Source organism: Eublepharis macularius, chromosome 11, assembly GCF_028583425.1.
Source record: "Eublepharis macularius isolate TG4126 chromosome 11, MPM_Emac_v1.0, whole genome shotgun sequence".
NCBI lineage: Eukaryota > Metazoa > Chordata > Lepidosauria > Squamata > Eublepharidae > Eublepharis > Eublepharis macularius.
In genome coordinates this window covers 1,999,647-2,024,595 of record NC_072800.1, presented here as the reverse complement: position 1 = coordinate 2,024,595, position 24,949 = coordinate 1,999,647, and the positions used below count along the sequence as shown (strand labels likewise).

The following is a 24,949-nucleotide window of genomic DNA, read 5'->3' as shown; positions in this document are numbered from 1 at the left end:
GTATGTATACAGAAGGGGGAAAGATGAGCGCCCCCCCATTTTTCCTGTAATTGACCCGAAGCGGCTGTCAGCTTTCTCTTCCTTCAGGGGCGTATCTGGCCTCCCCGCTTCCCAGGCTGTTTCCTAAGTAGTAGCAGAGTCTCCTCACGAGCCTAACTGGCACCCGCCCCCACTGATCTATCGGACAGACCAGACCGAGTTCCCCTCAAGCCGTTCACAGACAGCAAACGAGTCAGCATAATCCCATTAATCCTTTTTTTATTTTCATTGCATTGAGTTGAGATTGAAATTGATTTCTAATGTTGGTACACTTGCTGACCCAAGTTCTGAATTCTTGATGTGAAATTTCTCCTTAAATCTATTTCCAGTGTATAGTCATCATTTGATAACTACAGCTTCTGATGGTAACTTGTACATCTAAATAGGTCATCATGACGTGTCCACATCTCAGACTGCAGTTATAATTTTCATAGAAGCTTGTATTACATCAGATACAATGCTTTTCAACAGTCAGTTCACATACGTTCAAGTTTTATCAACAGCATTCACATTTAGAGAAACTGTCACCAACATGCATGTCTGAACAACTGGGCAGGATGTTGTACATCATCTATCTGATCGTGTGAGAACTGTCTTCCCCTTCTCCAGAGCAAAATATCTGCCGGGGATACAAGGGGGTTGTCCTCCAAGGGCTAGGGAAGAGTTTCCGCAAAAGCCTGTGCTTGCAGAAAAGTTGAATAACTGAAAAGGGGGAATAAACAAATGTGGAAAAAAATCCCTGCACAAGTTAAAAAAACTCAAAACCCTGTGTAGAATGAAGACCGCATCCCAAGATGTTAGTTGCCATTTTAGATTGCTAGGAAATGACATACATCACCAAGGTATTAGGTACTCTGCCTTGCAATGAGTATTTTGTGCAATTTGCAGAAGAGTTTATGGCCCTTTTCAAAATGAAGCGATGTTCACCCAAAGGTTGAGAAACAGAGCTTAAGTCCTCTAGCAAATTCCAAAGAACACTCTGTACGAGGCAAGGAGCCCTGGTGATGTCGTACGGGATTGCCTGACAACCCCAAAGGGCAGCTGACATCTGGCATGATGACCTTCCAAGATCTTACGAGCCATTTTGAATTGCCCAGGAAAATGCGCACACTATCTAAAACCTCACAAGAATAATCTCATCAGATCTGACAACCCAAAACAACACAGAAATGCATGCAATAAAAACACGTGGGTGCTCCATTGGGTAGGTTAGACCGGTGGGGCAGGGGATGGAAGTGGGGAGCAGGGCTGCCAACTCTGGGTTGGGAAACTTCTGGAGGTTTGGCGGTGCACCCTGGGAGAGGCACAGTTTGAGGAAGGGAGGCTTTCATACAGTCCACCCTCCAAAACAGCCATTCCCTCCAGGGGGACTGATCTCTGGTCTGGAGCTCGGCTGTCATTCCAGGATATCTCCAGGCCCCACCTAGAGGGTGGCAAGCCCAGGGGCAAGGGTATCCACGGAAGAGCTGCCATTGCTGACTACTGCAGATGGCTTCACGCGTCTAAATGGGAGAGACGGGTGTACAGATATGTGTGGGGAGTCATTTTGGCAGCTGCTGTAGCATAGTGGTTAAGTGGTTGGGTTGCAAATCTGTACTCTGCTGGTTCTAACTGCCATGAGATCAGCAGGCAGCCTTGGGTAAGCCACTCCTCTCAGCCCCAGCGCCCAAGCTGCATTGTGGGGATAATAACAACATTGGCTTTGTTCACCGTTCTGAGTGGGGCACTGATCTGTCCCGGCAAGTGGCACATGGTTAATAATGTTGCTGTTAGCTACCATGACTCTAATGCCTAAATTTATCTGACTCCCTGATAAAGAACGTTTAAAAATACAGACCAGAGGTTAATACATTACAGGCCTTCTCAATCTGCCACAGACAGGACAGAGCATGTCCCGGGGGAGGGGTGGCAGGCGGTTCCGGCACCTCTTGAATCTCACCCCACCCACAGGACTGGGCCTCCTTGCAGTAACTGAGAAGACTAATGGGACTCCTGATCCTCCAACGGAAAACCTTTTAATTTGAAAGAGGGCAGCCAATAACAAGTCCTGCCTTACAATGACCCCACCTACTTTCTGAAAGGCTTGTCAGGCACCACTGGTGGGCATCATGCCAGCCCTCTGCACCATGTCGGGGAACCCTGATCTAGAGCACCATCTAGACAGATCTGAGTAATTTGGATGAGTGTCCCCTTTGGCCTCTGCCTGCTCTTTTAACTGCAGGCTGCAGGGTGTTTGGTCAGTCCTGGTGCCTAGCTAGGGTTGCCAGGTCCCCCATCCCCCTTGGCAGACTGTCAGAGGCCCAGCTCTTACCTTCTGGTTTCTGCATTCTTGCATGTGTTTTGCGTGTGTGTGCTCCCGGCTCGTGCAATGACATCACTTCTAGGAAGTGATATCATCACGCAGGTCACGTGCTGCCCTGGGAGCACTTCGGCCCAACTTGGACTGAAATCAGACCACTGTGGAGTGCGGGAGCACCGCCACACTCCGCAGCGTCCTGATTCAGCCCAAATCCAGCTGCTGCAAAGCACAGGAATGCTCCCGTGCTCTGCAGCAGCCCAATTTGGGCTGATTGGGACCCGAATTGGCCCAAATCCATCTGCTACGGAGCATGGGAGTGCTGCTGAGCTCTGCAGTGGCCTGATTCAGCCTGAATCAGGGCCAAATTGGGTCCAAATCTGCCTGAATCTGGCCACCACAAAGCACAGAAAGGCTCCCGTGCTTGGCAGTCACTCAATTTGGGCTGAATCCAGGCCGAACCTGGCTGAAACAGCATACAGGACTGTGCCGTGCCACCCGGAAGCATGCCATGCCACTTGGAAGCACGCCCCGGGAGGTTCTGCTGCCCAGGTAGCAGGGGCGGGAGGTGGAGGGTGGGAGCAGGAGATCCCCCACCCCCAGCGTGAGATGGGCATCCCTACGCTTGGCCATTGTGGAAGGCCACTGAGAGCCTTCTCAGGTCCTACAGCCAGTCTTGGTGCTTTGCTAGTTGGGATACATGATGGCTACCAAGTTTGCCCTTCAAAGATGAGAGGGAGGAGTAAATCAGGGGTTTCTAGTTCTTGATGGGGGGTATTCAGTGACGAAATACTTTAATGGAATGAAATACTTGAATACACTTAAAAATACTGCCACCAAGTTCTTAAAACTGTTGTGACAACAGGAAATGCTCTATAACTAAACAGCTTTACTACTGCAACTGCACAGAAGATCAGAGTTTGAAAGAGTATAAAATCTCAAACGTTTGCCAATTGCAAAGGGTTACTTCAGTCTATTCCCTTCCTTGTAAACAAAAAGTGGAAAATAAAACAACGCTGGCAAACAGTGCATAATATGATAGAGAATCAGGCGGCTGCCTCCTGCAGAGACACGGAGGCCTGGTCTAGACGCAGTATTAGCCAAAGCTACAGAACGATCACGATTTAGAGTCCAAATGTCTTGGGGTTCCAAACTGGGACGCTGCTTGTGAAATAAATCCTGCCTGCCATTTCAGACTCCAGTATGGGCAGCAATCCAGTCTCGATAGTAGGTCACCCGTGTGTAGACGCCTGGCTTGTTGGGTTTGGCACATTCGTCCCCCCAGCTGACTATGCCAACAAGGTACCACATGTCTCTTGAATCAGGAGTAACCAATGGGCCGCCAGAGTCGCCCTAGCAGAGGAATAAAAACATTTTAAATCTGCAAGAAGGAAAATATTGTTCTCTCAGGAAACATGATAATTAGGCCTGTGTGTGCAAGAACTTAAGTTGAAGAGTGTTGGCTTCTGCAATCTGTATACATCATGCAAACTGGGTGAATTTGCGTGAGGGTTCTGAGATTTCACAAAGATTGTCCACACCTTGAAGTACATTTTTGCAACCAGGAAGGATTGGCATTTGCTTTGTTAAGTAAAAGACGTGAGTCTCAAGAAGCTGAAATCAGTCTACAATTACCTCCTGTGCTTACACAGAATTGCAGCATACACACTGCCTTGAAGGGTAAAAAAAGAAAGCAGAAAAACAAATAAGAGTCTCATTAACATTTCCAAATGAATGCACTTCTAAAGAATTAAGTAATTCAAAATTCCAGCTGAGCAGTTTCATTCGTCTGTTGCAGCAAGAATGGACAGGAGTCCAGTGGCACTTAAAAGGTGAAGTAGGTCCAGTGAGTCCACACAGCTCACAAATCGTTCCTGGTGGTCACCAATCATTCCACGTGGCCGCCACAAGGACTTTGGATCAGACATGCACCTGGACTTTTGTACCTGAAACTTAACTGGGAATGCAGTGCACCAGCGCGCACGCACACGCTCTTTCCCCCCAACCTAAAAGAGCCCTGGGGAACTGCTGTTTGCCCAACTGCGGAGACTTGCATGTAGTAAACCGTATGTGCTTGCTTCCCCAGTGCACAAACAGCAGCTCCTAAGCCCCTCCTTGCCACGCCTGATATGACTTGGGCCCTGCAAGCTTAAATTCCTCCGGGCACCGGTCTGATCCTCAGGGCAGCTGAGGGTCCTCCACATGGACTTTGTAAAGTGTGGGCCAGCTTGTCCTCACAAATCTTACTCCATTATAAGCACAAAAGTTTCTGCTGAGATAAACCACGTTAGCCTTTCAAGTGCCACTGGACTCTGGTTTGATCATTCAGAAGACATTCAAGATCCAGCTGCCGTCACCCTTTGTTGATGGTTGTGTTTTCAACAATTATACCTTGATCTTAAGAAAAAATAGAGATCTTTCACACACATGTGCATGCACACGCTTTGCTTTTCCACAGCTGTGAGAAAGGGTAAAGCAGAGTCTCCACAGATCACTGCCAGTCTGGAGGCTACCAACTGCTGTCTGGTTACATCTGTTACAAAGCCCCAAGTTCTCCCTTATCTTCGTGATGGTGTGACGGATCCACCCCATCTCCTGTCGACAAGTCCCAGCATCTGAGAGTCCCTCTGCACGAGACATCTGACACATGAAGAACACCTGTCGGGAGATGCAACGCTAGCCTCCCAACAGCATTGAACCAGGGCAAATGAGCCATATGGTTATGCCCCTACAAAGCAGCAAAGAGCAAATGCTGCCTACTTCTAACACGGAGGGGGCCAGGTGACAATGGCCCCTGTGTGAATGCTGCCAAGGCAGAACCCCTGTGGGAGATGGGCCGTTTCCAGACGGCCCCCCACCTCGCGAAACGTCGCGCGTCGTCGCGCGTCGTTGCGCAGAAAACGCGAAATATCGCGTTTTCTCGCGCGAGTTTTGCGCGACATCGCGCAAAACTCGCACGAGAAAACGCGATATTTCGCGTTTTCTGCGCGACGACGCGCGACGTTTCGCGAGGCGGAGGGCCGTCTGGAAACGGCCATGGTGTGAACCTATCCCATTCCGCTCTGACTCCGCGCTCTTCTGCACTCTGAGACTTACCTGGCAAGCATCTCTCCCCCCTTGCAGATAGCCAGCACACAGCATCCCAGGAGAAATGAGTCCACTGTACACTTCTCTTCTGTTGCAAACCTCATTGCCTATGATTTTTACTTTTGTTTCACGAAGCTCACCAACACTGGGACCTAATTTTAAAATAACAGTTCATTAGAAAAGACAAGCAAAGCTTTGTGGTAATTCACAGACGACCATACAGCAAGGCACACCTCAGCCCCCCACACATCTCTCATCCCCGTCACGTATGACACCACGCATAACTAACATACACATGTACGGACATATGGAACCACTTCATTCTGACACACATGCCCCACGTTGGCCAATCACTAATGCTCAGACAGCACTTCCCCTGAAGACGGAGGTGGTGGTTGCCAGCAAAAATACTCGTGGCATAAAATCTTGTCTGTCTCCTGTTAATGTTTTCTGCAATGGCTCCCCTCTTGGATATCTGACACACAATCACCTCTGTAAAAGTTGAAAAAATACCGGTAGCCCTTTGCAGGCAAAATGGGACTCACACATAAGGATAAAATAGCTGGCCATCTCCAACCTATTGATAATCTGCAATACTAATCGACATTCTTTGAGAAATAGCTACCGTTCTTAAACCACATAAGCAATACAAAACAATTGCACATCTCTGACTCATATGTTTACAGTTTTATTGACATAACTTGAATAATTACATTATGGTTACATTACATTACTCAGTTAGCCTCCAAGTTGTGTAATCTGCTGCCACTTCTATGATAAGTTTAACCTTTTTGCATTGTAAATAGTGTATTGCTTATTATGTATTGTTACTTAAAGTTTGGGAAAAAATTACAGAAATAAAGAATTTATTTTAAAAAATGTGGGGAGCATACCCATACCGGAGCCAGTGTTTTTAGGAAGGGTGTCTGAGGAACTGGGTCAGATTGAGGTGACAAGAGAAGTTTCAGGACTACTAGGCAACCTGAAAACTCATAAATTTGCAGGTTCAGATGGCAAACACCTGAGGCTTCTTAAAGAATATAAAATTGTTGATTAACTACATGTAACTTGTCACTAAAATTGGCCTGTTTGCCAGATGACTGGGAAATAGCAAATGTCACCCCAATTTTTCAAAAGGGGTCAAGAGGGGAATGAGGAAATTACAGGCCAGTTAGCCTGTTAAAGTATTTAAAGCATAGATAATTTGAAGCTGCAAATAAGCCTGGAAGGTATTTGGCGTATTGTCTGAAGAAAGAATCAGAGAAGAGACGGATACTGGGAATTAGGGAAGACAACCAAGTAATTTACAGAGATCAGAAAATGAAAGAGCAAATTGGAGGTTTGTTCTCAAATCTCCACAAAGAAGAATCAATGAATGAAGAAGAGATGGAGAACTATTTATTGGAGACACTAATCAAAGAATTTACTACTGAGCATGGAATGATCTTAAATCAAGTACAAGAGATAAATTCTGCAATCAAAATTTTGAAGACTGCAAAAGCTCCAGGTCTGGACAGATTCACAGCTGCTTATTACAAATCTTTTGAGGATATGTTGGCTATACCTTTGCCAAAGGTGATGAACGAAACTAAGATCTTACCTCCAACGTGGCAAGAAGCAAATATAACTTTGATTCATAAAGATGGGAATGATCCATTAATACCGCAATCATACAGGCTTATCTCTTTGCTGAATGTGGATTATAAGATATTTACAATAATAATGGTTCAAAGATTGAAAAGATGCATCTCAGAGGTAATACATGAAGACCAAACAGGCTTTGTCCCAAAGAGGTATATGAAAGATAATATCAGATACCTCCTTAGCGCAATTGAATACTCAAGACGAAAAAACTACATTTATGTTGGTTGATCCTGAAAAAGCGTTTGATAATGGCAACTCTGTAGACATTATATGCTTGGACTTTTAAGAGGCTTTTGACAAGAATCCTCCCCAAAGACTTCTGAATAAACTTAGCACTCCCTGGATAAGAGGACAGGTCCTCTTTTGGATTAAAAATTGGTTAAATAACAAGAAGCAGAGAGTAGGAATAAGTGGACAGTTCTCGCAACAGAGGAAAGTAAGCACAGGGGCCGTACAAGGGACCAACGACATTTAACTTGTTCATAAATGGTTTGGAACTGGGGGTGAGGTGAGCAACGTAGAGGCCAAGTTTGCAGATGATACCAAATTATTTAGGACAGTGAAAACCAAGGTGGAATACAAGATGATCTCTCTGAGCAACCATGTGGCAAGTGCAGTTTATTGTAGGGAAGTGTAAGGTAATGCCTACAGGAACCCCCTCTCTCTTTTAAGTACATGCTGATGGGACTGAACTGGTTGAGACTGAAATGGAAAGAGATCTTGACGTTCTAGTGGAAAGCTTGACTCAATATGCAGCAGTGATGAAAAGGCAAACTCCATGGTTGGAATTATTAGGAAAGGGACTGAAAATAAAATGGCTACTATTGTAATGTCCCTTTATGGTGTTGCCTCAGTTGGAATACAGTAGGCATTTCCGATCACTGTATCTCAAAAATGACATTGCAGAGTTGGAGAAAGTACAGAACAGCATCTTTCCCATGAACAAAGGCTGGAGAGTCTGGGACTTTTCAGCCTAAAAAAAATTAGCTATGGGTGGCATTATAGGGATTTATAAAATTAAGCATGGGGTAGACAATCTTCCTATCCAAAGATCCTAGAACCCAGGGCACCTGATGAAGTTGTTGAGACAGATAACGCTTCTTTACACAATGAGGAATAAATGGTACAATTCACTACCAATGGACATAGTGATGCCCATGAGCCTAGATGGCTTTGTTAAAAGGTTAGGCATATTCCTGGAGGAGAGGCCCATCGCTGGCTACTAGCCATGGTGACAGAAGGAAGCCTCTATCTACAGAGGCAGCAAACCTCCGAACCTAGAGCTCAGCATCAACATCTGGGGCTGGCCTTGGCCTCTGTATCTTGTTTGATTGGCCCTCCATGGCAACTATTTGGCCACTGCATGAAACAGTATGCCAGAGTAGATGCATAAATTAAAAACTAAAAGGTATGCACAGAAATATAAAGGCCTAGGGAAGAAGTGCCCTGACCTGGATAGCCCAGGTAAGCCTGATCTCATCAGATCTCAAAAGCTAAGCAGGGTCAGCCTTGTATTGTCGAAGGCTTTCACGGCCGGAGAACGATGGTTGTTGTGGGTTTTCCAGGCTGTATTGCCGTGGTCTTGGCATTGTAGTTCCTGACGTTTCGCCAGCAGCTGTGGCTGGCATCTTCAGAGGTGTAGCACCAAAAGACAGAGATCTCTCAGTGTCACAGTGCGGAAAAGATGTTGGCAGGTCATTTGTATCTACTCAGGAGGGGTGGGGCTGAGCAGAGTCATCCTGTAAGAGTTTCCCAGGGTGTGGAATGCTAATGGCGGGAGACTTCAGGATACAGTGAAGCCTCCCGCCATTAGCATTCCACACCCTGGGAAACTCTTACAGGATGACTCAGCTCAGCCCCACCCCTCCTGAGTAGATACAAATGACCTGCCAACATCTTTTCCACAGAGATGGAGAAATACTTGTTTGAAACACCAATTAAAAAATTCACAACAGAGCACAGAAATATTTTAAATCAAGTAGTAACAACCCAAGAGGTTAACTTTGCCATCAAAAAAAGGCAGTCTGGATGATGCTTAAAAATCGCAAATTGCTGGCCTTAGAGGGATATAAAAAAATATTTGGATGGCATGCATATTTATGGTATGATAAAGTAAAAGCGGACTCTATGTTTTTACACCATTACATTCGGAGAAGCCTCTTCACAATATGGAAAAAGTACAGAGATTACCTACAAGAAGGAATTCCCTCCTGGGTGGTTCCTTATGAAGCGATAGATCCGAGAACTGTTGATAATGAACAACAGTGTTTAACGTATAAGGAGATAACACGAATAGAATTTTCTAAATTAAGAATAAAGACGCAAGAAGAGTTGTCTCCAAACTATGACTGGTTTCAATATAGACAGCTCAGAGACCTTTATAAATCGGATTGTGCCAAGGGAGGGATAAGAATGGAGAACTCGGACTTGGAGGAAGTAATTTTACAAGAAGACAAAAAGGAAATTTCAAAGGTCTATAAAGTGTTGTTAAAATGGTATACTGAAGAAGAGGTAGTTAAGGTGCAAATGGTGAAGTGGGCTATAAATTTTAATAAAGAAATAACAATGGAGGCGTGGGAACACTTGTGGAAAAATACTTTGAAGATTACGACATGCACTAACATTAAAGAGAATGTCTATAAAATGATCTATCGTTGGTACCTGACACCAAAGAAAATTGCGCTAGGGAATGTGAACACGTCTAATAAATGCTGGAAATGTAAAAAGCATGAAGGATCTTTGTATCATATGTGGTGGACTTGTGAGGTAGTCAGGCAGTACTGGGGGGAAATAATAAGAGTAATAAGTGAGATTTTACAGTTTCAAGTTAATAAGAACCCAGAACTCCTGCTACTGAACTTGGGAATGGAAGATATTCCAGCACAACATAGGACATTGCTTTTTTACATGACAGCAGCGGCTAGACTTTTGTATGCGCAAAAGTGGAAAGTACAAGAAGTGCCAACTATCGAGGACTGGATTTACAAATTGCTGTACATGGCGGAGATGGATAAACTGACAAGAAAACTAAGAGACCTTGATCCAGGACAGTTTAACACAGATTGGGAGAAGCTGAAACAATATTTGGTGAAAAAATGGGAGGTGGGAGGAGAACTGTGGCAGTTTGAAAATTATTGAAGAAAAACAAAAGAAGAGAGAAGTGACTATACCGGGGGGAGGAGAGTTAAAGAAGAATTACTAAGCAATTATTCTATTTGATTATTCTATACAGTATTGAGTAATAGTTATTATGTGATATATAAGAATAGAAATTAATTAATTAATTATGTTGCTGGCAGATAGGGGTGTAATTGAGAATTAACAGAATTAAAATTCATGAATACAAGAAGGGAGGGAATGAGAAGTAGCATATAGAATATAGGTTAAATTTATTGACTTATGCTGAAGCTATTTTTGGTTATAGCGATATTTAGAAATGTGCAGAACAGGGGTCAAATTGATGGACTTATGTTGAATGTATATTGTGTTTATAGTTATATTTAGAAATGTGTAGAATATGAGTCAAATTGATTGACTTTATGTTATAAAGATAAGAGATATAAGAGGAAGTAAAGAGTAACATATAGAGTATAAGTTAAATTGGTTGACTTATAAATGTATTCATCACTTATGAGTACTCAAGTTATGTATAGGGAGGGATAAATTGTTTGTCCCATATTGATGACATTAGAATGAATAAGTTAGAGTACAGGATATTGAGAATATTACCAGTATTATTACTATTGAATAATATGCCAGGAATATATTAGTTAGTTGATAAGTGAAGGGAAACTGACTTAGCACTGTGTTATAATAGATTAGCTTAGAAGAGTGTGAAAGTATATGTTTAATTGACAAAATAAGTTGAAATGAGTAGGGGAAGAATAGACAAAGGGTTGGAAAACTGTTGGAAGTCAACAAACGGGGGGGGGAAGGGAGGGGGTTAGAACTGGAATATTAGAGTATTTTGATTGTTATAAATGACAAAATATTTCTAATTCCAATAAAAAAAAATTTTAAAAAAATTAAAGGCAGTGAAGGCACCTGGTCTGGATGGACTGATGGCTGCCTATTATAAATGTTTTGAAGACACAATAGCTATACCCCTACAAAGAATGAAGGAAATACAACACAGGGAAAATTTACTACCAACGTGGCAAGAAGTGGATATAATTCTAATACATAAAGAAGGGAACGATCTGTTACTACCACAATCGTATAGACCCATCTCTTTATTGAATGTGGATTACAAGATATTTACAATGGTGGAAAGGTTAAGAAGATGTATCTCAGATGTAATTTATGAAGACCAAACAGGATTTGTTTCAAAGAGCTACATGAGAGATAATATTAGACATGTCCTTAATGCAATTGAACACTCAAGATGGGAGGGAGAAAAAATGGCGTTTATGTTCCTGGATGTTGAAAAAGCATTTGACAATGTATCTTGGAAAAGTCTCATGAAAGCACTACAAAGAATGAACTGTGGGACTGAGTTTTTGAATTGGATGCAAAGTATCTATACCAGCCAGCAAGCCAGAATCCTAGTTAATGATTCTTTCATGGAGAAAATTGAAATAACAAAAGGAACACGACAGGGGTGCCCAATATCACCATTACTGTTTATTATTGCTTTGGAAATTTTGGCAGTAAGAATTAGGCAAAACAGTAGAATCGATGGAATAAAGAAGGGTAAAGAGATCTATAAAATGAAAAGCTATGTGGATAATGTGGTTATATCAGTGACAAATCTGAACGATTTTCTGATCCATGTAACGGAACAAATATTAAAATTTGGACAGCATTCTGGATATAAATTGAATAAAAAGAAAACAAAGATAATGCTACTATTGGCAACACGAGAAGCACAAGTAGAGACTGGAAAAATAACGGACTGTGCTATTACTACAAAACCTGTAAAATATCTAGGAATAAATGTAACAGTTCGAAATGAGAACTTATACAAGGACAACTATCAAAAATGTGAACATTACCAAAGATTATCAAAGATGGGGAAAACTGAATATTTCATGGTTAGGAAGAATTTCTGCTGTTAAAATGAATATACTGCCAAAATGGAACTTTTAATTTCAAATGTGCCAATTCATATGGATGAAGAGATATTAAATAAGTGACAGAAAGTGATGATTTCATGTGGAAAGGGAAGAAACCAAGAATAAGGACCTCAAGATGATGGCTGACTAGGAACACAGATTTGTGTGCTCCTGTGCTGGTTCTGTTTCCTGGGCTTAATTTCCAGGCAGGGTTGTGAAAAATAACGCTCAGCCTGTCTCCTAATGATAGAAGACACATCAGCTTCATGGCCAAGAGGAATATCAGTGGATTTTTCAGCTCTTTTAATTAGGGGCTTAGTGATCCTCTGTCTCGAGTCCTCAGACACGACAACATCAAAACAGGAACAGATCGATGCCAGCCGGAAGGCTGAGTAAGTTCACCGTGTAAATATTAACATTTATATATAATATTCTCCAGGAATTTGGACTCTGTCAAGAACTATTTTCTCTTTTCTTCTCTCCTACAAAAAGCTAAAGATTAGAACTACATTTATTTTATTTTTTTATTGAATGAAGAGAGTCAGTAAAATCCATAGCTCTTCAAAGAAAAATTAAAACACAATAGCTTATGGCTTATTTGGACTCTGAATTCCAAAATATAACTTGGACGCTAACCTAAAACTGTTTTGTCTATTTTAATTGTTAAACCTTGGACTGATAGACTCTGTGAAAGCTAAGGGGTGGAGGGGAGAGACATATGTATGAAGACTGTTTTTTTTAAAAAAATTAATTTATCACATACAATATAACAGATACAAAAATAGGCACATGCGATAAAAATTTTTAAATGTCTTATTTAGCATCCTAATAAATAACATCTTAACATCCTAATAACCAAATTCCCCCTTATATTATCAGCAGTCATTCCCAACTTGAACATATTTCTTGGTCATTTAAATAGCTTACCACAGGAGCCCACATATCTTCATACACTTGAGGGGAGAAACTTATCTTAGTCTCAAAAAAAGAGTTATTTGTAATTCTACCCATAACATAGTTGAGCCAAAGTTTCTCTTGCCACATCAAGATGGAGGGGAGGGAGGAAAGGTGATTTCCATCTAGCAGCTATAGTGAGTCTGGCAGTAGCTACTAATAAGGAGATAAGATTGTTCTGCTGTTTAGAGACAACAGAAGAGGGCCAAAGATCTAACAACAAAAATTCTGGGTAAACAGTACCGCAAAATTTGACTCTTTCATTTTGCTCCATCACCTCTTTCCAAAATGTTTGAATAACAGGACAAGACCACCAAGTGTGTAAATAAGAGCCTATTTGATTACAGTTTTTCCAACAAAATGGATTATAGATTGTTGCTATCTTATTCAAATAATAAGATAAGATGAAGACTGTTTATAATTTCACTTCACCATCTCAACAGATTGTTAAGAAGCAATTATAAATACATCCAAGAACACTGCCAACGTTTAGACATTATCTGCATATCATTTGTTTTGTTCTTTTTTCTCCTTCTGTGCTTTAATCTTTTGCTCTTCAACCCTCCTAAAACATAACAGGCCTTAATTTGCTTCATTCCCTGCTCAGTTTTTGGATTACAAAACCTCTATATCTAACCTATATCTAACCTCTATATCTAACATATCTAAGAAAAGTATGACTGACAATATCAGACGTACCCTAAACATGATACATTATGGCAGACACCAACCAGGCCCCTCTATACTGCTTTCAGTTGATTGATTCCCTAGAAATTCCATATTTACAGGCCTTGCTGAACAAAATGGAGTTTGGGGAACGATTCCTTAGCTTGATATCAAGTACTTACATGAAGCTCCAATAGTAAAAGTGCAAGCAAATGGCTTACTGTCAAATTCTTTCCCCATAACTCGAGGAACAAGACAAGGCTGCTCCCATCCCTTTTGCTGTTTGTGCTGGGGATAGAGCCTCTAGCTGAAGCAGCATGAACCAATGAAATTAAAGGGATGCAGGTGGGAGGTCACAAACATAAAATAAGCTTGTTTGCCAATGATCTGGTACTCTATATTTCATGTCCACTACAATTTTTACCAAGGGTGTGCAAAACACTAGCAGATTTCAATAGAGTTTCTCGTCTTAGTGTGAACCAAGAAAAATCTGAACTCTTCCCTATAAAACTTTCCGAGGAGGAAAAAGAAATCATAAAAACTAATTTCCCATTCAGCTGAGTTACTTCTAGCTGGAGACATCTTGGCGTACAAATCCCTCTGGAACTAAAACACTTTTTCAAATTTAATTATGCTGAATTAACTATTGATATTGCAAACCAGCTGATAAAATGGCATAAACAAACTCTAACCAGGCAGGACAAAATAGACCTAATAAAGAGTTTTCTGTTTCTGAGATGCTTATTTCTTTTTCGTTCCCTTCCAATAGAGGTGTCCGATTCAATAACAAATGGCAAACAATGTTAAATAATTTCCTCTGGTTTTACAAAAGACATAGAGTTAACTTCAAAATAATACGTAATCCTTCCCAGAAGGGAGGTTTAAGCATACCAGATCTAAAATTATACCACCATGAAGCTAAATTAGTCAATGTAGTTCCAATGCTAAGCAAAACTGCTACAGAGGGTTGGATATGCATAGAAGGAAGTTGTATTAGCTCTAAACCCCTAAATGAAGTATTTTGGAATCGCCCTTCCATCCACCCCATCCAGGTTCAGCAAAATGAGTTTCTGCATACATCCTTAAAGACTTGGGATAGGTGGAGAAAGAAGTTAGCTCCAGATTTCTCTCCAACGCAGGCGTTAACTAATCAACCTTGGTTCCCTCTAGGAAAGGAATTCCAGCCTCACTGGAAACAAGCAGGCATGTTAACGCTAACTGATATCACTCACAAAGGTACTGTTAGGGGAAAAGCTGATCTAGAACAATCTTTAGATGCGAAGATACTTTGGTACTGCTATCTCCAGTTACAGCATTTAATGAGATACCCAAATGTTCAAAAAGCAATAAAGAGACCCCAAACAAACTTTGAAACATACTCAATATAAACGAAGGGTTTGCTCTCATTTACAAAATCCTGCTTAAAGAAGATGCAGTTAAGATTCCTAAATCTCAAAAGACCTGGCAGAATATGTGTTCCATAGGCTTGACAGAAGAACATTGGAATCCCATCTGGAAAACATTTTCAAGGAAAACTTTACCTATCCGATTGCAAGCATTCAAAATTTTGACAAACTAGTACCTCACTTCCCAAAAATTACACTATGCAGATAAATCCAGGGCCAATTCCAGACGGCCCTCTGCAATCCAAAACGTTGCGCGTTGTCACGCGTCATCGCGTGGAAAACGCGAAATATCGCGTTTTCTCGCGCGAGTTTTGCACGAGGTCGCGCAAAACTCGCGCGAGAAAACGCGATATTTCGTGTTTTCCGTGCGATGACGCGCGACAACGTGCAACGTTTCGGATTGCAGAGGGCCGTCTGGAATCGGCCCAGATCTCCCTTATGCTGGAAGAATTGTAGAAACCCTGGCAAGTATGCTCACTGTGGGTGGGCTTGCCCAAAAGTGAATAAATTCTGGGAGGAAATTATTTTTTAAAATTCATGAAATAATTGGGTGTTCCTTACAAAATTCACCAGACTCATTGCTGCCAAATGTTTGGGAGAACAGGCCTGATTTGTCATCACAGAGAGAACTAATAGCTAATCTAATAGGAGCTGGCAAAATGGTCATTGCAGCTAAACGGAAAGACAATTGATGGTTGTTGTGGGTTTTCCGGGCTGTATTGCCGTGGTCTTGGCATTGTAGTTCCTGACGTTTCGCCAGCAACTGTGGCTGGCATCTTCAGAGGTGTAGCACCAAAAGACAGGTGCTACACCTCTGAAGATGCCAGCCACAGTTGCTGGCGAAACGTCAGGAACTACAATGCCAAGACCACGGCAATACAGCCCGGAAAACCCACAACAACCATCGTTCTCCGGCCGTGAAAGCCTTCGACAATATATGGAAAGACAATTGTTCTCCCAAAATTCAGACATGGCACAAAAAATTATGGGAGTTTTTTTACATATGAGAAAATCTCACAAAGTCTGAAACAATCTGATACAGAGGACTCCCATGCCAAAGTCATGCAAAATTGGTCTGCGCTGCCAACTTACCTTAGCAAACATGACATTTTACCACCTTCCTATGTCCCTCAGGCTCTCACCTTCTTCTAAAATATGTTGGGATCTTACATATGACAGGTAAGCCAAACTCTTTAGATATTTTTGTAACGTATTCTGTCTCCAATGTTAGTTTCTTCTAGCATACTGTTATGTTCAATTATTATATTACACTGATATTCTTGTAAATTGAATTATCTATTGCAATCTCTCTATATTATGAACTTTTTAATAATGTCAATAAAGGAATTTGAAAATGAAAAAAAGAATACAATATCTCAAAAAATAAGTTCTTCCCTTTCAAGACAATTTAAAACCTTGTTTGTAGAATTAAAGAAAGAATATAAAAATGCCTTTGGGGGGGTGGGAATCAGCATGGGGTTTTATTTTTGTATATGACTACCACAGCTAGAATTTTATATGCGCAAAAATGGAAAAGCACAGAATTGCCTTTAATTGAAGAATGGATCATGAAAATGACGGAGCTAGCAGAGATGGCTAAACTTACAGCTTTGATCAGAAATAAAACATCGTCTACTTTTTTGGTTAACTGGAATCCCCTCATTGACTTTCTGCGTGAAATAAGAAAAAATGATTTGATGATTTGTGGCTTTGATTTTTAAGAAGATAAATCTGGGGGAAAACAAATAGAAGGGAGGCAGTAATGGATTGCTCTAGGTTGGATTACTGTAACTTGCTCTATGCGGGGCTTCCCCTGAATCTGATCCAGAGATTACAGCTGTTTCAAAATGCAGTGGCTTGTGCTATTATGGGCGTGCCAAGTGGAGCGCATATAACACCTATACTGCATCAGCTGCATTGGCTGGTGGAGTATCGGATCAGATTCAAGGTTTTGGTATTAACCTATAAAGCCCTATGTGGACTGGGACCAATGTATCTGCAGAACTGCCTCTCCCTGTATGTGCCCCAGAGGATGCTCCATTCAGGAGAGAAACAGCTATTGGTGGTCCCTGGCCCCAGGGAGGCCCAACTGGCCTCAACCAGAGCCAGGGCTTTTTCAGTCCTGGCTCCAGCCTGGTGGAAGTCTCTGTGCACTGAGACTAGGGCCCGGCAGGATTTGCTATCATTTCGCCAGGCCTGCAAGACAGAGATGTTCCACCGGGCATATGGTTGAGGATGGGCTTGGTCTTCACAAGCTGAAGAAAAAGGAGGAAACTGAATGATCTGAACCCTCCCTTCTAGGGCTGTCCACCATCTTGTTTTGTAAGCAGCACGTCATTTACTGCCATCTGTTATTACACTGTTTTATTAAATGTTTTTAAAATGTTTTTTCCAGTTATTTTATAAATTATATTAATGTGTTTTCAATTTTGTTGTTATCCACCCTGAGCCTGCTTGTGTGGAGGGCAGAATAAAAATATAAAATAAATAAATAAATATACTGAGAGATGGATTACATAAAATATGGTTTCGATGTAGAAATAGATTAATCCACCAATTTCACCACTGATATCACCAGTAAACATCTACTATGATACCACCACTAGAAATAGAATTGTCCATGTCAACTATGAATTTATGACAGATAAGCAAGGTAACGTGAAAACTTCAAGCTCATGGGGTGTGTGGCTTTGGCTCCAAGGGAGAAGGAAGCTTGGAAAGTTAGCTCCATCCCTCCCCACCCTAAAGCCTCAAAACGTCATAACAGAACTTAAAAGTGAATAAAGAAAGAAATATGAGCAAACCAAACCTTGAGAAGGAAAAAACGAAGGCAAACACTTGAAAAAAGCTTCAGGAATTCTTCCCAGCCTTGCAGCAAGCAACGGAGAAGAAAAGTGCAACATCCAAAATGGCTGCTGAAAACAGCAAGGGTAAGAATAAACTACCCAACTTCTCTAGCTCAGCAGACCCGATACTAACCAGAATGCTGGCTCAATCGGAGCAAAAAATTATGAATAAAGTCTCAACTGTTCTTCAGTCCTTTGAGGAACAACTTGCTGAAATAAAATCGGCTATAGACAAAGTAGCACAAAAGGCTAATTGTGCCCTTATATTAAGCAATTCACTGCAATCTGAAATAGCCGTTTTACAACAAGAAAATAAACAGCTACAAGAAAGACTATTGCAATTGGAAATCCAGACAAAACAACCTAACCTTAAATTCAGAAATTTTGATGAGAAGATATCTGATAATGTAAATCTACCCTCCTTTTTAGAATCATGGCTTTTCACCTGGGGTCACAAAATAATCCAAAGTATAATAAACCAAGAGACACATTAGCCACAATCCCAGACTGGAAGATAAGGAGCAAAATACTAGGAATAGCAAGAAATAAAGGATCAATCCCCTGCAAAGGGACAAATATTCAAATACTTACAGACTTGCCATCCGCAATATTAAAGAAAAGAACTCAGATCTACAACAGAAGCATTGAGAAAAGCCCAAATAAAATATAAATGGACTAATTATACACAACTTCAAGTCAAAATACAAGATACAATCTACCAAGTTTTAGATCAGGAAGCTAGAAAGACATTACTGCAAGATCTTGGCATTGAGACTTTTTCAATCAGAAATTAGAATATCACAGAAGAAAGAAAAAACAGACTGAAACGTTAAAATCCAAGTTGATAGCAAACTAAAATATCCTGTAAAATGTTATGACTGTAAAATGCATATATGTAATATCAGATTAGAGGCATGGTAGGGAGGGAATGGAGCTTACAGACAGGGCCTCCAGTTATTTACAGTTCTCCAAGTTGGTAGTAGTAGGCCAAATAGTCTATAGTGGGTTACTCTAGGGCTATAGAGAACTGTTATTAAGCAACTTAATTAATCCAATTTAAATAGCACTATTTAGTAAAGTAAGAGGGGACAGAGGGAGAGGGGAGGGGAAAGGGGGTTAATTTAGCAAGGTTTATAAGGGTTACAATAATGAGTATATATTATCATTGTTGGTTCTTCTATTAATATCTGTAATAGATGGGTAAAAGGTTTGACTTCATAATACTTATTTAATCATTATTACATATATTGAAAATATCTTCCTTAAACAGTATTTTTATTAATCTAATCATTATCAAAGTAGTTCAATCGTCTATGTTTATGATATAAATCCTCTATAATAAGGTTAAGATTTGTTATCATTTAGTATATCAACCTTTAATTGAAATCCAAGCTGAAATACTCATTTGTAAGAAAATTCATGGTTACAAGGGCATGTAAATTATTATTAATATGTAACAGAAGATTTCTTAGTTATCAATGTTTAATGACTTTCTCTCAATATTGTAACTATTAATATGCATAATTAAATAAAAACTTTAAAAAACAAACAAACTTCAAGCTCAAGGGAAAAATATTACATGGTTGATGTATCATCAAATGGTATCTAAATTTAAGAACAAACTCTCAAAGAAGGTGGCATATCAAGAGAGAAAACAGTTCAAATTAGTAATAAGAAGAGACATGAAGCATTTATTAGGAAAAATCTACAAAATTCTACTGCAATACCACACAGAAACGGAACAAGTCAAAAACTGTATGTTAAAATGGATGAACAATTTTGTAGAAACCATTTCCATGAATCAGTGGGAAAATCTATGGATCACAGAAATCAAATTTACAGATTGTCAACTGTTAAGAGAGAACTGGTATAAAATGTTCTTCAGATGGTATATCACACCTAAAGACATTGCAAGAACCAGGAAGGACTACAGTGGACAGTGCTGAAAATACCGATGCATGGTTGCAACATTCTATCACATGTGGTGGACATGCAAGAAGGCATGAAGATATTGGATAAAAATACATGAAGAGAGACAGATTTTCAAGCTCCGGTTTGAGTTGAATCTGAAAAAAGTGTTATTAAATATCCTACTAATATTACAAAAGAACAGGGAGAACTTTTTAAGTATATGGTGGCAGCAGCGAGAGTACTACATGCAGCAAAATGGAAGACACAATCTTGCCCTGTTATGTCTGATAGATAAACTGTATGAATATGCATCGATGGCTAAATTAACTTTTTATGTGCATAATAAACCAATATCAGAATTCCAGAAGAAGTGGGATGGTATCTTGGATTACCTAGCTCCAAGCTAAGAAAAACTAAGAGTAGTTAAGATGGAAATAATCATAACATAGAGACCTTAAAAATGTTGAGTATAAAATATGGAAGAGATAACTGGTTAAAAACTGTTGATATTAAAGTTTAGGTATAAGCAATCAAGGAGAGGGAGAAGAGAACTATTCCATAAGCTGGTTGTGTTGTCACGTACTTTGAACACACCTTTCTGTTGTAGTTCAAATGTAGTACTTTGTTTCTGAGCACTATCTATCGTCATTTCTATTTTTCTTTTCAAATAAAACTTATTAAAAAAACCCCTTCCCCTGTTCATTCCAATTTTACATCTCTAGGCAAGCAGCCCGTGTGGTTACAAGGGAGTGATGTCAAACTCAGGTCTGGAATGTATGTCCACCACATCAGTTTTAAAGCACTGTAGATGAAGCTCACATTGGGACTATTCGTTTGCCTTTTTTCTGTGTACAGAATTTCTCACCATCATCCTTCAGTGCTCCCCACCCAGTGACAAAACAAGGGGTGTTGTCTGGGAAGACTTGGGTGGCCTCCGGAAGGCAGACGCGATGCACATTAGCGGTAAACTGCAGTGGGGGAGAAATCTGGGCAACAGCAATGTCATATTCGTGGCTCGAGACATTATCTGCATAGTGTTCATGGATGATGATCCGGCGAATGTTCCTTTTCACTACTGCGGGCTTTAAACGAGCCCCAAAGCTGGTTGTCCAGTGGCTGACGTCCTTGGCCCTGAAAGCCATTAGAAATTATAGAGCATATCAAGATAATGAATAACAATTGACATGTTTGTGGCATTTAGCTTTACTCTTAGTCTTCCTTGGGGTGGAACTATATATTTACCCTGGCAAATGTGTGCTTCCTAAACATGTCTGCCAGAGAGGAGTCTTGTAGGGCCAAGGTGACATTTGCAGAGGAGAACTGGTAGTACTCCTCTGCAAATCTGCACCCCCCCCCCAGCACTAAGCACCCCCTTTCCACCTACCTATCCTCTGCTGCAAAAGCTGCCCCCTGAATTAGCATTAATAGAATACAGACTCCCTCAAATAGCAACCCCTGCCTGCATGAGATTGTCCTCCATTATGTGTTACCAAAGATTTGTGCTTTGCTTAACTCTGTACTGTTTGTGTTTGCGGTTGCAATTTTCCTGTACTTCAAAGTGGCTTTAATTAGAAAACGGGCACCCAACAATGGACATCAATAGACTGTGATGCCCCTTGATGTTAATAAATGGTGTTGGCACTAACTTTTTAAAATGCCTCCCACCTTGGGCCTCTTGTTCTCCACAGTGCACCAAGGATTTTAATCTTTGTGTGGGTATTTGGGGGGGGGGTGTCTCATTTTCTGTCCATCTGCTTAGTCATCAATCTCCCTACCAAAATCTGTTTTTTAAAATCCGTTTTTCTTTCAAGACTTTCAAGATGTAGGGAGGGAACAGCCCTGGCTTGCATAGAGATCAGGTGTGATTCCTCCCAGAGGTTGGAGACCTCAAGTGTGTCGGCGCAGGTGGCAATTCTCACCCTCTGAAGCAGTGAGCTGCAGTTACAAGCCACGTGTCACTGATCAGGGTTGCCCCACAGCGATGGATGCCATTCAGCTGCAGGCTGGCTTGCCAGGGCCACTCCCCTTCCTCAACAATGTTTCCGCCAGAAATTCTTTCTCCAGATTTGTCTATTCGTGCCCCGCAACCTGCCCAAGTGAAATAGAAATTTAGTCAAATCACTTACTTTTATTACAAAATAAAAAAGACTTGTTCATAGGTTGAACATTGAAAAAAGAATGACATTATATTAGGGATGAAACTCTCAGACTTCTGCAGGAGAATTTTTTTTAAAGAGACCAGTATTCTTCAATTTTGAAAATTTTGAGTCTGAAGACTTACAATATAACTTTGTTTGTTTCCATGGTAGCAATTCCTATTGATCCAGTAATCCGAATATGCTGCGCATCACTACGGCCACTTTGTCAACATACATCATTAGAGCTAGTGTATCTCATCTGAGATAATCTGGGCCGATTCCAGACAGCCCTCCCATGCCGAAACGTCGCGCGTCGTCATGCGGAAAATGCGAAATATTAGATCTAATATCTGATCTAATATCTAAATTCTAATCTGATATAATCCATTGCATATCTTCAGGATTCACAGACAAAAGGACAGTTGGCAGTGCAATCCTATGCTGTCCCCCAGGCCAATCAACTAGTTTAGAGAGGAGTAACTTCCTCTTCATAGGTTTGCACTTTACAGCAAGAACACAGTTTGTCTCGTTCATTGTCTGTTTCTCCCACCCACCCCCGCACACACACACATGCACTGCCACCCTTGGCGTTGCAGCTTCTTCCTACGCCCCTCCCCTCCAGTGAGGCGGAAATGATATATTTGTGCATCTCAACTGAAGTCTTCCGCTGTTACAGTGACACTTGCCCCCCACCACTGTTGAACACAAGAAGAAACGGGCAGACGATAAATTATTTTAAATGAATTTGCTACCACCCACACATGCTTTCATCCAAGAAGCTTCAATGGTGAATGCAAATTAGTTGCGTTTCCTACTGGTTCCTTCCAAGCCCAGCTAAGAAGGTGAGTCGAGAACTCCAATAGATGCTTCTAAGGACGGGAAATGAAGGAAAGGGCTTTTTGCAAACTTCTGAACACGGTTTAAATAAAGGAAAAATCAATATATAATATGAGCTTGCCTGTTTCCACTGTTCTGGGAAGTTGCTTTTAAAACTGCTTTTTTCTTTTTTAAGTGGCAGGAAGTTGGGGAAGTTGGGGAGGGGACACAATCAGAAATTGACTTTTCTTTCTGGAAGAGAGGGCTTGTGGGCGCAGCCCTGACATTTGGAAATCCTGCTGCAGTTTGTGCCCAGGAGAGCCTGATCTATTAAGTGTTTGGGGAATGCAGTCGGTGAGGGGAAAGGAACTCTGCATTCACAGAGGTGCTTTTATTTATGACTTATCACTAGTGTTGAAAACAAATTCCTGGACTAAGATCCCTTATGATGAGATCTTGGAACAATGTAAGTAATTAATTCCACATTCCAGAGGACCCGCAACAGGTGGCGAGGACAGAACGTCCAGGCCAGGTGGGATCTAAAGCCCCTGGGGTGGGAAAACCAGCCTCAGGCTGAAATTGGGCCCGAGGGCAGCTCCACAGTCTTGCCCCCACAAGAGGCTCCCAGCCAGCTGGGGTCGGGGATTCCAACAGAGAATCCTACAATTCCAAGGAGAGAAAAAATCCCTCTGAAAATCCTGTTGTGAATGCCACACAAAACACGTGTGAATCAAGAGACTACACAGTTTGTTGCAATCATTGCTGAACATCAGGAGCCATCTCCGACTAAAATCCTGTTAAATCTTTGTGTTGTTGCTCTGCAATTAGTCAATGAATCAACCACAACAATTAATAAATGCTTCCAGATACCTGGTGATAATCCTCCGCAATGACACAACTGAGAATGCAGGTGTTGATGGCCGATGGGCAGCCAGATAAAGGAAAGCATGAGCCTTGAAGCACCCCTGGCGCTCACCCCCAGCCCAGCCAGGGCTGTTGTCCCACTTCAGAGACGTGAGGGGAGGGGCTCGTTTCCAGGGCAGAAGCCGAGTCCAGCCCTCCCCTTGCCGGGCAGATTCCCTCTGCCCACTTTCCCCTCCTCCGAAATTCCAAATCCAGACGAAACAACCATTGTGGAAGGTCTTAGGCTGGGAGGTAGAGTGGCTAACATGCCGGACATTGATTTACATTAGTAGCCCAGACATGTCCTTCAGCTGGGACTACATCGGCCGGCTCCACAAGTTAAGGACACACACTTGATTGTTCTTTGTATGTGTACTGAGTAATTCTCATGTTACAGTTAACCAACCCCACTTTGATCCAGGCACTGGTCCCTGGTTTCTTTCATAAATTGAATACATGTCGGCTCTTTCTTACAAACAGATGTATGCATGTACCGGCAGGAGGTAGATGTGTTTACTGTAACATGTAAAAATGCCTGGTGTGTGGTTTTATTTTTGGTTTGTGCTAATAATAGGTTACATCAGGATTGGGTTTCATAAACTCTGAGGATCAGTACATGAGATTTCCACCCCAAGGTTCCCTGGCCAACTGAAAATCCTTTGTGGGGAGAGGGGTTCCGTCCGGTGCCGTCCAAATGATCCCCAGAGGGCAAGGGCCTCCAAGAAATTCTCCTGTGAGGGCCCCGGACAAATGATTTTTTAAAAAAAACTTTATATGTAACTTGTCACTGAAATTGGCTTTTGCACTGGAGGACTGGAAAGTAGCAAATGTAATATTAGTATTTAAAAAGGGGGTCCAGAAAATTACAAGTCAGATAGTCCAAAAAAGAAAAACGTTATTAAAGAAAGTTATTATGAGGCACATAGCAAAGCCTGCTGAGGGGAGTTCCGCCCAGCTTCTGCAAAAGGAAGGGCTGCCTCCTCCTCACCAACCCTTTGGAGCTCTTTGAGAAAGTGCGTAAGCAATCCACGGTTGGTCATTTAAACGATGCATTTGTCTGTACAGATGCAAAGAGGGGATGAACTGCAAGCAGTTCTGTGCTTTATAATATAAGTTGGTCTGCCCAACCATGACTGGGGGAAAGGAATATTGCTTCTCCTCTTGCAAATGAGACCATTTTGTTGTCTCA

General features: G+C 41.4%; 1 protein-coding gene across 1 annotated transcript in view; it reads right to left on the bottom strand.

Annotated features, from left to right (window-relative positions):
* Positions 1 to 241: 241 nt before the first annotated feature.
* The window catches only part of LOC129337569 (transmembrane protease serine 11C-like), a 100,489-nt gene continuing 75,781 nt past the window's right edge, over positions 242 to 24,949 (bottom strand). The window contains exons 7-10 of the mRNA XM_054991377.1: positions 21,823 to 21,991; positions 20,769 to 21,034; positions 5,432 to 5,574; positions 242 to 3,688 (exon numbers count right to left, since the gene is read on the bottom strand). Of these exons, the coding sequence (XP_054847352.1) occupies positions 3,527 to 3,688; positions 5,432 to 5,574; positions 20,769 to 21,034; positions 21,823 to 21,991 (740 nt within the window). The 3' untranslated portion in view covers positions 242 to 3,526. The remainder of the gene's footprint in view (positions 3,689 to 5,431; positions 5,575 to 20,768; positions 21,035 to 21,822; positions 21,992 to 24,949) is intronic.